This window comes from Neofelis nebulosa, chromosome 10 (genome assembly GCF_028018385.1).
Source record: "Neofelis nebulosa isolate mNeoNeb1 chromosome 10, mNeoNeb1.pri, whole genome shotgun sequence".
Classification (NCBI taxonomy): domain Eukaryota; kingdom Metazoa; phylum Chordata; class Mammalia; order Carnivora; family Felidae; genus Neofelis; species Neofelis nebulosa.
The window spans coordinates 61,195,402-61,208,298 of record NC_080791.1 but is presented as its reverse complement, the minus strand read 5'-3'; the positions used below and the strand labels follow the sequence as shown (position 1 = coordinate 61,208,298).

General features: G+C 38.7%; 2 protein-coding genes across 2 annotated transcripts; both read left to right on the top strand.

Annotated features, from left to right (window-relative positions):
* Window positions 1-970: 970 nt before the first annotated feature.
* Window positions 971-2,696, top strand: LOC131488618 (olfactory receptor 52D1-like). Its single transcript, XM_058690478.1, has one exon. It carries the CDS (start codon window positions 971-973, stop codon window positions 1,913-1,915), a length of 945 nt encoding a protein of 314 aa, XP_058546461.1. The 3' UTR covers window positions 1,916-2,696.
* Window positions 2,697-9,649: 6,953 nt separating this feature from the next.
* On the top strand, window positions 9,650-10,671 carry LOC131488617 (olfactory receptor 52D1-like). The gene has a single exon (XM_058690477.1). The coding sequence runs from the start codon at window positions 9,650-9,652 to the stop codon at window positions 10,592-10,594; it is 945 nt and encodes a 314-aa protein (XP_058546460.1). The 3' UTR covers window positions 10,595-10,671.
* The last annotated feature ends 2,226 nt before the right edge of the window (window positions 10,672-12,897 follow it).

Here is a 12,897-nt window from a genome sequence, read left to right as displayed (position 1 = left end):
CGCCAGACTTTCTGTGCTGCCATTGCATTATCTGTAGCACTCTGGGCTTCTGTTTCCTAACTGGTAAAATTGGCAGAAAAATATTTGGTTTGCACTGGTTTTCTAGCTAAAATGAACAAATAGAAGGATTCCAGGACAATGTCTTTTTTTCATGTTAGGATCAACTAAGTATTACTTTTCTTCCTTACTTCGTATAAGAAATAATTTGAACTGAAATCACACTAATAGTGTAGAAATCAAAAGAGGTAACAAGTGCATGTATCTCTGTAGTGACTAGTATATTCAAATACAAGTAATAAAAGTTCAGAACTGGACACAGAATGTACAGAACAGAAGAGAACTTAGTGGAAGCATGAGTATTAAATGACTTTGTGAAGACTATGCAGAAGACAGGTGAGTCTGTAGTGCTCCATCAGAAAGGCCAGTAATGCCTTGCAGCTCCTGGGGCTTGGTTCTGTGACAGCACTAGAAAAAACAGGACTGTCTGAGAAATGAGTAACTATACTTGAGAAAGTGAGACATCGGCTAGAAAATTACATTTCAGGATGACATTGAGAAGGCTGCTGAACTAGATAAATTCTAAGATCCATTTTGCCTGTAACACCAGATATTTTAGCAAAAGCTAATCTGGCCTTATGACTGAATTGAATTGTGAATTCAAGGAGTGGCATTGAGTTTTATTGTACATGGATGTTACAAAGTTGGGTTTTTCTGCTTTGTTTTGAACAAATTTGTGAAATTCATGACTTGATTGAGAATAAGGGCTTTGTGTTGGGTTGCATAGTTTTGCCTAGTGTTACTAAGTTTTTTTCACTCTAAATTATAACCTGAATGTTTTCTAATGTGATATTTTGGGGTCTTCCAGTTTTGTTTTCCATTTGTTGCCAGATTTGATTGTGATGATCTTGCCAGAAAACTTTTGCCCTAAAAAGGAGGATTGCTTCCACAAAAGACAGAGAGCAGCAGTACTATGGGACCAGCCAATAAATCTCAAACATCTCCAGATACCTTCTTGCTGATGGGCATCCCAGGACTAGAGCACCTGCATATCTGGATTGGGATTCCCTTCTGCTCCATGTACATGGTGGCTGTGGTGGGGAATGTGACCATCCTGGCCGTGGTGAGGGCAGAGCGGAGTCTCCATGAGCCTATGTTCCTCTTTCTGTGCATGCTTTCTGTCACTGACCTGGTCCTCTCCACATCTACACTGCCTCGCATGCTCTGTCTCTTCTGGCTTGGAGCGCGTGACATTGCCTTTGATGCTTGCCTGGCTCAAATGTTCTTCATCCATAGCTTTACTGCTATGGAATCAGGATTTTTCCTGGCCATGGCCTTTGACCGTTACGTGGCCATTTGTCATCCACTGCACCATACCACGATTCTCACCCATGCTCGCATTGCCAAAATGGGAGCTTCTGTGGTACTCCGGGGAGTGGCCTTCTTTTCCCCACATCCTATCCTGCTCAGGCAGCTGCCCTACTGCAGAACACGAGTCATTACCCACACCTACTGTGAGTTCATGGCCGTGGTGAAGCTGGCGTGTGTGGACACAGGAGCTACCAAACGTTACAGCCTCAGTGTAGCCTCTGTCATTGGTTCCTGCGATGGCTTTTTCATTGCTGTCTCTTATGCCCTAATCCTCCGTGCAGTCTTTCGCCTTCCATCACAGGAAGCAAGTTTTAAAGCTCTAGGAACCTGTGGCTCTCATGTCTGTGTCATCCTTGTTTTCTACTCCACAGCTGTCTTTACCTTCCTCACTCACCGCTTTGGCCACAATGTGGCCCCCCAAATTCATATCTTTATTGCCAATATGTACCTTCTGGTACCACCTTTCCTTAACCCCATTGTTTATGGTATTAGAACCAAAAAAATTCGAGACCATGTCCTTAGTTCTCTAAAGGTAAAAGTCACTTGATTATCCTGGAATTGTTTGCAGAGATGGTATCATAATCAGAAGGGAAGTAGGGAAATAATTGATCCCATTTTCATAAATGACATGGAATTTTCTCCCACTGAAATCAGACACAGAGAAGAGTGACCACACATAATAGAAATTCCACAATTGTAGTGAAACTAGAGGGCATGAGACATTTTGTGCACACATGGATTTTAAGGAGCTTCCTTAAAGCTTTTTTAATTGGAAAGCAGTCCCCTTCTGCTCCTTGCTGCTACTGATCTGTGTTGTAACTGGGGGTGGTAGTTTATTTTGAAGTAGGCGTGATTTAAAAAAAAGTGAAGAAGCCCATGAGAACCTCAAAAATTCCATGTAAAGTATTTGCAATTGAAAATTTAATGATCACTATCAATATTCTGCAGAAGAGGCAATATAATAGGATTGATGTCTTTTTAATACAGGACATAGTAATTGTGTATTTTAGTCACAAGAATGGACACACACAAGACAAGTTGTCAAGCAGAAATGTGGAAAAGTTCAATAGTGCAATAATCAAGCCCACAGAATTTTTAAACATATTGCTCATAGAATATTCTGTCTCCACAAAGCATAACTTGTGCCTCTTATTGTTTTGTTATCTAAACTAAGACTGGGTCTCTTAAAGATATTCTCTTTACCTTCATCACAAATTATCCTGAAACCAGAAACAACTTTATGCTTGATGGTATGTATCTACTTGGGAATTTGCCCAGAGCTTAGGCCCAAGCCCACTGAACTAGATACAGATATTACATGTGCTTGCTCAAGGAGGTATCTATCATTATAAATAACTCAATTAATACATTTTTAGTGATTATGCTCCTGGTGATAATTAAAAATAAAATTATTAATGGGGCGCCTGGGTGGCGCAGTCGGTTAAGCGTCCGACTTCAGCCAGGTCACGATCTCGCGGTCCGTGAGTTCGAGCCCCGCGTCAGGCTCTGGGCTGATGGCTCAGAGCCTGGAGCCTGTTTCCGATTCTGTGTCTCCCTCTCTCTCTGCCCCTTCCCCGTTCATGCTCTGTCTCTCTCTGTCCCAAAAATAAATAAAAAACGTTGAAAAAAAAAAATTAAAAAAAAAATAAAATTATTAAAAAAGATATAAGTATTTTACTGGTAAAAGTCTGAATATTTTCTCTTTAAAAAATATGATTTCTTCACTTCCTGGCTTGTACAAAATGGAAATTACTCCAGAGTCACTCAATAAACACATGCTGAATTTCCTTGAATTGATGTTCTCTTTTGTGGTTTTCTATTTGTAAAGTATTATCTGTACCTTCTTTCTTCTGTTTAGTATAGGAGCTTCTTAGAAGTAAATATCTGGGCCGCTTCTCTGTATTCCTTTTCCTTAGACTCTGTTGCAATGTTGTTCAAGCTTTTATAATTTTAAATTTGGGATATTTCAACAGTTGCCACTGATATGTTCAAAGCATTAGCTTTTAATTACTATGTCTAATACATCCTTTACATTGAGATCATAGTTATCCTCATAAAAATTTAGAAAACAAACAGAATTGGGGCACCTGGGTGGCTCAGTCGGTTGAGCGTCCGACTTCGGCTCAGGTCATGATCTCGCAGTCCGTGAGTTTGAGCCCCGCGTCGGGCTCTGTGCTGACAGCTCAAAGCCTGGAGCCTGTTTCAGATTCTGTGTCTCCCTCTCTCTCTGCCCCTCCCCTATTCACGCTCTGTCTCTCTCTGTCTCAAAAATAAATAAACATTAAAAAAAATTAAAAAAAAAAGAAAACAAACAGAATTGATATGTCAGACCCATGTAAGCACCAGAATAGCAAAGCAAAACTTAATGAAATTCTTTTCTGCTCCTTCTCTTCTCATTCTTATATATCATTTGAACTGGTCCTGTTCATAAAGTCCCCCGCCTTCATTCAAACAATACGTCTCTCCATATCTTCATGTTTTGCTTAGAATGTTTCTCTCCTACCTATTCTCTTTGTCACCTGGGAAGAACTTAATTATCCTTCAAGATCCAGCTCTTGTTTAAACTCCCCCACCTTATCAGAAAGATTACGTTTCTTTCCTCAAGTCAAATTAACTAAAAATTCCCTCCACCTCTATTGTAAAAAATGCCATGATATATTTTAGTTAAATTCTTAATATGCCTTTTGCCAATTAAACTCTTGGTATGGTTTGGGGTTAAGTGCACTGGCTCTAGAAGCAGAGTGCTGAGTTCATTATTCATCTCTGTCACTTTCTATCTGTGTGCTCACAGGCAAGTTGTCCAAACTTTCTGGACCTTGTTGTCAAAATTAATAAAATGAGGATTGTAAGATTTCTTGCCCCGTAGAATTTTAAGGATTAAATGAATGAAAGCATATAAGACACTTAACATAGTTAACATCGTGGATTATCATAACAAGTATAATTTTGTGTATTTATTATATGTCAGATTTGCAAGACATAGGTGTGCATTTATATGTATATATGTGTGTGGGTAAATGTGTACATTGATACGTATACATGCAATTTAAATTATATAATTATCACCATAATCACTAGATTATTAGTCTTGATTTTACATGTGAGTAATTTAGACTCAGAGAGATTAAATAATTTGCTCATAGTCACATATTGACTAAGTGGTATAGTCTGGATTTAAACAAAAATGACAGTAATTAATCCCACTTTAAAATCCATTTACTTTTATTTTATTTTTTTTAATTTTATTTTAAATTCCAGCACAGTTAGCACACAATGTTGTATCTGTTTCAGGTGTACAATATAGTGATTCAGTAATTCTATAGATTACCCAGTGATCATCATGACATGTGTCCTCTTTAATCCCATCACCTATTTAACCCATCCTTCCACCCATCTCCCCTCTGGTAACCATCAGTTTGTTCTCTATAGTTAAGAGTCTTGTTTCTTGGTTTTCTTCTCCTTTTTTCCCCCTTGTTTGTTGTTTCTTAAATTCCACATATGAGTGAAATCATATGGTATTTGCCTTTTTATGACTGACTTATTTCACTTGGCATCATATTCTCTAGCTCCATCCATGTCATTGCAAATGGCAAGATTCATTCCTTTTTATGGCTGAGTAATATTCCATTGTGTATATATACCTCATCTTCTTTATCCACTCATCAGTTGGTGGATATTTGGGCTCTTCCATCATTTGGCTATTGTAAATAATGCTTCTATAAACTTAGGGGTGTGTATATCCTTTTGAATTAGTGTTTTTGTATTTTTTGAAATCCCATTTACTTTTTATCTATAACACCTCCAAGTGTCCTGTGAACCTATGTGTTCAGTGAATGATTCTGAAGGAATGAATAAAGCAATAAGATGTTTGAATTCACATTTCCTGTATTTTAGAACTCCCGATCATGTGATAGTTGTAATAAAGGGACCTGCATTAAAGCCATAAGGGTTATCTTTCAATGATCTTTTTTTGTAAGATAATGGAGAGTAATGACAATGACAGTAGAGACAGATCTCTCCCAGTCTAAAGAGAAAAGACGTCTTAAGGAAACGTAAACTCTGAGACTATTGCCATTATGTTGGATGTTTCGTGAAGACAAGTCTGGACCTTCTTGCTATATTTTTTGTTATTTGGAGTACCATGAACCATGGAATTTAATTATATATCCCCTGACAAGTATCAGCATTGCTTTACATGTTAGGTTTGGAAATAAAAACTAAGGAGTTATACTCACAGATTATATACCAATGGATGGCAAATAAGAAATGTCCAACAATAACAAACACAAAGCTAAATCTAAATCTTCAAAGATTCTGAATTGAATTCTAATTAAAGGAAGGAAGATATACAACTTATTCATATATTCATGCATCAAAAAATGATGGAGTGGCTAAAATGGGCCAGATTGTGCTAGGTTCTGAGAAGAGGTGAGCAAAACACAAGTCCATGTCTCAGGGACTTTACAGTCTGGGGAAATGTAATGTGAAATAATTAAATGATGCTCAAATGCATAATTACACTGGATACTAAGGGCTGTCAAGTAGAAACAAAGATTTCTGTAAGTGCACATAACATGGGGTTTTGCTCTAGTCTAAGGGAGTCAAGGAAAGCTTCCTTAACAATAATATTTGAGGGGCGCCTAGGTGGCTCAGTTGGTTGGGCTTCCGACTTTGGCTCAGGTCATGATCTCCCAGTCCGTGGGTTCGAGCCCCACATCAGACTCTGTGCTGACAGCTCAGAGCCTGGAGCCTGCTTTGGATTCTGTGTCTCCCTCTCTCTGCTCTGCCTCTGCTCGCACTCTCACTCGCTCTCTCTCTCTCTCTCTCTCTCAAAAATAAACATTAAAAAGAAAATTAAAGAAAAACATATTTGAATGCCAACTGGGAGTTAAGCAGCTGAGAAAAGAAAGATCATGAAATGGTACTGGTGATGTTACAGGGAAAGAGAACAGGATATGTGAACATGTGTGGGTGGATCTTTAGATAGGAAGTGGCACCATATGTTTGAAAATTTGGAGAGAGTCCATTTTGTGGGCTGAAGGACAGAGAGTGAAGTGAAGAGTGGATGTCTGGGGCTGAGGATTCTCAGTTTTATCCTAAAAATGAGAGGAAGACTGTGAACATTTTATGCACAGGAGTGACATCATGTTTGTGTTTTTAAAAGATCATTGTGGGGCACGTGGATAGCTTAGTCCATTAAGCATCCAACTTCGACTCAGGTAATGATCTCATGGTTTGTGAGTTCCACCCCACATGGGGATTTCTGCTGTCAGCACAGAGCCCATTTCAGATCCTCTGTCCCCTTCTCTCTCTCTCTCTTGCACATGCACACTCTCTCTCTTTCTCTCCCCCTCTCAAAAATAAGGAAACATGCAGGGAAAATAAAAAGACCATTGTGACTACAGTGAGGAAAATGTTTCGCGACAAAGAATGGAAGAAAGGAATGCAAAAGGCCTCTTAGAACATTATAAAAGTTTTTGAGGACAATATGATAATAATTTGATCCAATTGGTAGCAATCATGATAGAAAGAATTAAATTTATTTGAGTACCCTGAGTATACTTTAGGCTAGGAGAAAATGGCTTAATGAAGACTTTGACAAGCTCACAGGTTGCAGGACTGTTGGTTACCCTTCAGGTGTTGTTATAGGCCTAGAGTCTAGAGTGGAGACCTGTGGGAGCAGGGGCAGAGTGTGTGCATTTATTCATATGTAAACATTGAAAGACCTGCAATTCACCAGGTACTGGGGAAATAACAGTGAACAAACAAGATCCAGTCGCTATCATTAGGATCTTTATATTTGACCACCAGCAAAACAGTTAACAGATTTTCCCTCTCTTTACCATTTACTCTCAGATTGAGCTTCTGACTTCTGCCAAAGGTCTTTCTGAAACTCAGTCTCTCCTAAACCCAGTATTGTGCTTTTTAAAAATTTTTTTTATAGAGCTCCTCTCTTGTTCCTACTTTAATCTCACTCCTTTATGTTTCTTTTTATATATCTTACTTACCTAACAAGGGCCTTATTTAGTCACTTAAGATGTATTTCAGTGGATACATTTTTTGAAGCGTAACTAACATATAGTTATATTAGTTTCTGGTGTAGAGTATAATGATTCAGAAATTCTGGGAGCACCTGGGTGGCTCAGTCTGTTAAGCGTCCGACTTCCACTCAGGTCATGATCTCACAATTAGTGGGTTTGAGCCCCAAATCAGACTCTCTGCTATAAGCAAAGAACCCACTTTGGATCCTCTGCCCTCCTCTGTCCCTACCCCTCTCCTGCTTGGGCTCTCTCTCTCTCTGTCTCTCTCAAAAATTAATAAATAAACTTAAAAAAAATTCTGTACACTTCTCAGAGCTCATCAAGATAAGTGTGCTCTTAATCCCTCCTTTTTTTTCCAACTTTTTGTGGATTTTAATTGCATCTAGGAAATCAAGACTCCTAATTTTAGTTTAAGTTTTGCTTATAGAGGTCCCAAAGTCACTGGAAATGAAAATGATTTCAACTATTGGTTTGGAAGCAAGCTGTAGCAATTTTAAAATGCTTATAGCTTCACACACATCTGCCTTCTGTTACTCCAGGTGTGCTTTAATTTCCATCCTAAATGATTCTCCAGCCCTTACTCTTTCTCTCTAGGGTTTCTAAACCTTATGAACAGTTAGATTTACAGTGCTCCTTAATATCTGCTCTTATTCGTACGTGGTATCCTTAGTGATTGGCTCTAGGATTGGTTTTCCAGGATATCCAGGCTAAATAAGGCACTTTGCCAACAGAGAGGCCAGTAGGGATCCCCAAGGACCAGAACAAACAGCATAAATCTGCCTTTTATTCTGGTCATCAGCAGATCTTCCCCATACCTTCAGTAAATGAATGCTTTGCTGCTCCCAGTCCCACTGTGACTAGACTCACAACCATCTACAGGTACTACTTACTCTAGGAAAAGAGAGGAAAAGGAGGGAAAAGAGTAGAAAATCCTGGGATGCAAGGTCGTGGAGGGAAAAAGAGATTCTCTTTTAATCCACATACTACCATCACCAGCCCTTGTAAGGCCATGGTTGGAATCTACAATCTTTAGGATACCCAGTGACACTCTTTAGAAAATAAGTATATTTCTAATTTTTATGTCTAAATTGGTGGTGTCTTTACTTATGATTAATGTTGATATAGTTGTTCCTGGCAACTGTTTGTGATTGCTCAGACAGAACTTTACCATGTTGTTAAAACTCTATAATGTCCTAATGTCCCCATCACATGGAGAAATTTTATCTACATTATTCCTCATCGTTCATAATTCAATTTCTACCTGAAAACTCCAATTGATAGTGAGCTTCTGGTGTCACAGGACTGTCTTTTCTATTTGAATTTGTGATAGGATCATTTCCCCTATTGGACTAAAATGCACCTTTTAAAATTTTTTAACATCCTTTATTTGGCCAGATACCTATTTCTGGTGACACTATTTTTTTTTTTTTGCTCTTTAGTATTTGAAGATTAAGTTATTTAGGGCCATCAAATATTCCTTTTTATGGTGTCATTTAAAGAGTATTAATTATCCTCGTTACAGTTCTTTCCAAGAAACAACCAAAAGAACATTACTTTCTCCATATCTCACTTAAAATTTGTACTTCTAGAAAAAGAAGAAAATTTGCATTTATAGACTATCAAAACATTCGGAAAATTATGCCAGGATCATTGCATGTTTTATACAATATTGAAATTTAATCATGGATTTAATCCTCACTTCAAGCTTTGAAAGGTAAGCCTCATCCCAATTTTGAGATGAGGAAATGAGGCTTTGTCTTAAACGGCTTGATCAAGTCACTTAAGTGGCAGGACTGAGATTGTATCCCAGACATGTGTTTTCACAAAGGCTTTGCTATTTTAACTCCCAAGTTACCTTCGAGGAGGTCTGACTGTCCTGTGGCTATCGTGTGCTTTTTGGCAAATGCAGTTGACACATGAAATACTTAGATCTCAATTTATGATGTATAAACATTACAGTAGTATGTTAGCAGATATGCCACTCTTACTGGGGGCTCTTCAAAATTTAAAATTTATACCTGAGACTGCTTCTCCCTTCTTCAGTGAGAGTAGCCTAGGATTATCTCCCTCCACACCTTAAGTAACTGAAGCTTTTGATCATTAGTTTATGCAGTATAATTATGATTATTACCATAAGCTACTGAATACCCAGCATTTTAGGTGCAAATGATGCTGTGATTTCAAAATGTCCCTTGTTTCTTTCTCCCTAGGAATCAGACTGTTAGGAGTTCAGATTAGGGATGTCCTCTTGCAACAACTCCATTCCTCAACCCTTGACATTTGTCCTGGCTGGAATTCCTGGCTTGGAATCTTCCCATGGCTGGTTCTCTGTGCCTTTTTTCTTGGTATTTGTCATTACAATGATTGGGAATGCCGCCATCTTATGCATCATCTGGGTGGAGAAGAGTCTTCATGAGCCCGTGTTTCTCCTCCTGGCCATGCTGTCTGTTGTTGACCTGTCCCTGGTCAGTGTCACTGTGCCCCGCATGCTAGGGATCTTCTGGATGAATGCCAAAGACATCAGCTTTAATGCCTGCCTCGCACAGATGTTTTTCATCCCTTCATTTTATGTCATGGAGTCTGGGATCCTCCTAGCCATGGCTTTTGACAGATTTGTGGCTATCTGGTACCCTCTGAGATATACGACCATCCTTGCTAACAACATACTTGTGAAGATGGCCCTGGCTGTCCTGACAAGGGCAGTGGCAGTGCTGACTCCAGCACCCATCCTGGCAAAAAGACTGGAAAGCTTCCAAACCCACATCATCTCTTACTCCTACTGTGCCTACATGGCTGTGGTACAGATAGCCTGTGGGGACATCTCCAACCACATTGTCTATGGCCTCATGGTTATTGTAACATCTGTGGGATTTGATTTGCTTTTTATCATTCTGTCCTATGGGCTGATCCTTCATGCTGTCTTTCGGATCCCCTCTTGGGAGGCAGGGGGCAAAGCTCTCAGTACATGTGGCTCCCATCTTTGTGTCATAGCTCTCTTTTATTCTCCTGTTGTCTTCTCTGTCCTGGCCCAGATTTTAGGCTACCATATGGCTCCCTATATCCAGATTATCATTGACAACCTCTACTTCCTAGTGCCTCCCATGGCCAACCCCTTGATTTATGGAGCCCGGACTAAGCAAATGCGGGAGCGGGTACTACGGATCCTCCGCTGTCATAGAAACTGAGGATGATATCTGAGGTGGACAGGATACCTGTGATATGGAGCTGGAAATCTTGTTAGGTTGAAGGTAGAGATAATGGCTGCCTGATTTCAGGTTTCCTGGGCAAAGGAATAGCAAAGGCAAAAGAAGGATTCGGTGAGTGTGGGCACATAATGGGGGGCATGTTCTCTCCGTCAGAATGTAGTTTTTATGAAACTCTCATGACCAGAACCTTCCCCAAATGTTTATGTAAATTATAAAGTAGGAGATATTTTGTTGTTAATTCTATTATTTAATCCCATCAGAGAACATAAATTGTAAGCTCTTTTTTTTTCAAATGATGTAAAAAATGAATTTAGTCATACATTCTCATGATCTATGGGCAAAAATAATTATCCAAATTTTTTGTTGATTCCATGATTTTTCTTCCACACCTATGTTTTCAGATATTATACCAACATAAAATTATATATCATAAAAAACAATCCTAATGGGAATAAACATGTATAAATATCTATGATCATGTCTGAGTAATGAGCTCCTTTTTGGTCTGAATGGTTTTAATGCAGAAGAGTCATCTTTAGAGAGTTACTATTGGTGTCTAAATATGGAACCAATATACAGTGGGTTGGACTTGGTAGGTAAGTATTTAACAAAGGCGGGGGGCGGGGGGAAAGGCCTTTAACAAAGTTATTTTTTCACTAGCTTCGTTTTCTCCCTTCCACCTACCTGACCTCATATACTTTCATATATTCAAGACACCCGAATTTGTATCTTAAATCATGAATTATGTCTGTGTTCCAGAAAAAGAAAACCAACACATTATAATAGCCTTGTGAACAACTCTTCATATATACCCTCAACTTAAATCTTCCCAAACTAAACTCTTAGTCTTCTTCCTAGCTTGATTGTCCCTCTGCATTCCCCATTCTTTTCTTTTGACTTCAGTTAAATTAAATAAAAAAGCTTGAAATTACTTAGTTGTCTTTATTTCTTTTCTTTCATCCAACCAGTGACCAAGACATGCCTGCACATTTCCACTCTCTACTTCTCTACCTCATACTTTCATCAGTGTACTGCAGATTCTCCTAACTTTCCTATACCAAATCTCTCTCCTATCCAAAGTTGTTATTAGCACTGCAACACGTCTTTCCCAAGCAAATATCTCATTTTGTCCACTTAAATCTCCAGCAGCCTATGCCTCAAGACAAAGTCTAAACTCCCCAGCACTCAAGTTATTGCTTGACTTGATGCCCATCTGCCTTGCCAGGTGCTTTCTTTTCACTAAATCATAATTAGGCATCAATCCAGCTAAAGCTGACTGCTTTATTTGAAAAGAAACAACACATTCCTTGCTACTTTAGCTCATTCTTAATGCTATTTTGGAGGCATTTTCACTTGGTCTTTCTTACTCAAAATTCTTCCCATCTCACACTTCAATTTGTTTTCCTTAATGCCTGCCTTCAGATGATATCACTCAGTCATTTTCTGTATTGCCAGACACTAGGTTTCCTTGATCCGGCCTATACTTCAGATGCTGGTCTGCATGCCTTCCCATTACCCTTACACTGACATTTCTTTAAGGGCCATGCCCAGAAACTGAATTTTTCACTGCACATAAGCAGATTGTAATCCTCCTTGTCTTAGTTTTTCAGAAACAGTATTGAACATCAACTCATAAAACATGGGATAACCTATACATGTAAATCATACCCATCTTCCTATCTCTAATGTTCACAATTTAGATATCCCTAGGTCTAACTGGAACAAAATTACACAGATAACATTTATGTCGCACAAATGTATACAAATATACATGCTTTTTGTTTCATATACATGCTTACAATCATCATATTCGTCTATAAACATCTCTTTCTCTCAGTCTCTCTCTGAAACATGCTATCATATTCATATTTATACACATTCATACACCATACCTGAGAAACGCAAGCATTCACAAGCACATATATGTACACGTGTATCTGACGTACATATTAATTACGTCCATAAATATGCAAAACCACGATTAAACTCCTTGCAGTTTGCCTGAACAAGTTTTCAGAGACCTAACTTTGCTCAGATAAATTAACGACTCCTCTCCGAATGCCCCTACCACATGCTGTTCATCATTATCTGGGACCCATTTTATGCAATACTTTCTATGTAAGCCTTCCTTGACCTCCCCTCTCTTCTTTTTCTCTACTCTCTATTGGGTTCATTTTCAGTGGTCTCCAGTGTCACTCAATCCTTCCTTAATTGTAACACACGATTACTTCATATGACAATTGCCTCTTTACATGATCTTTTTCTACACTAAAATTAAATAT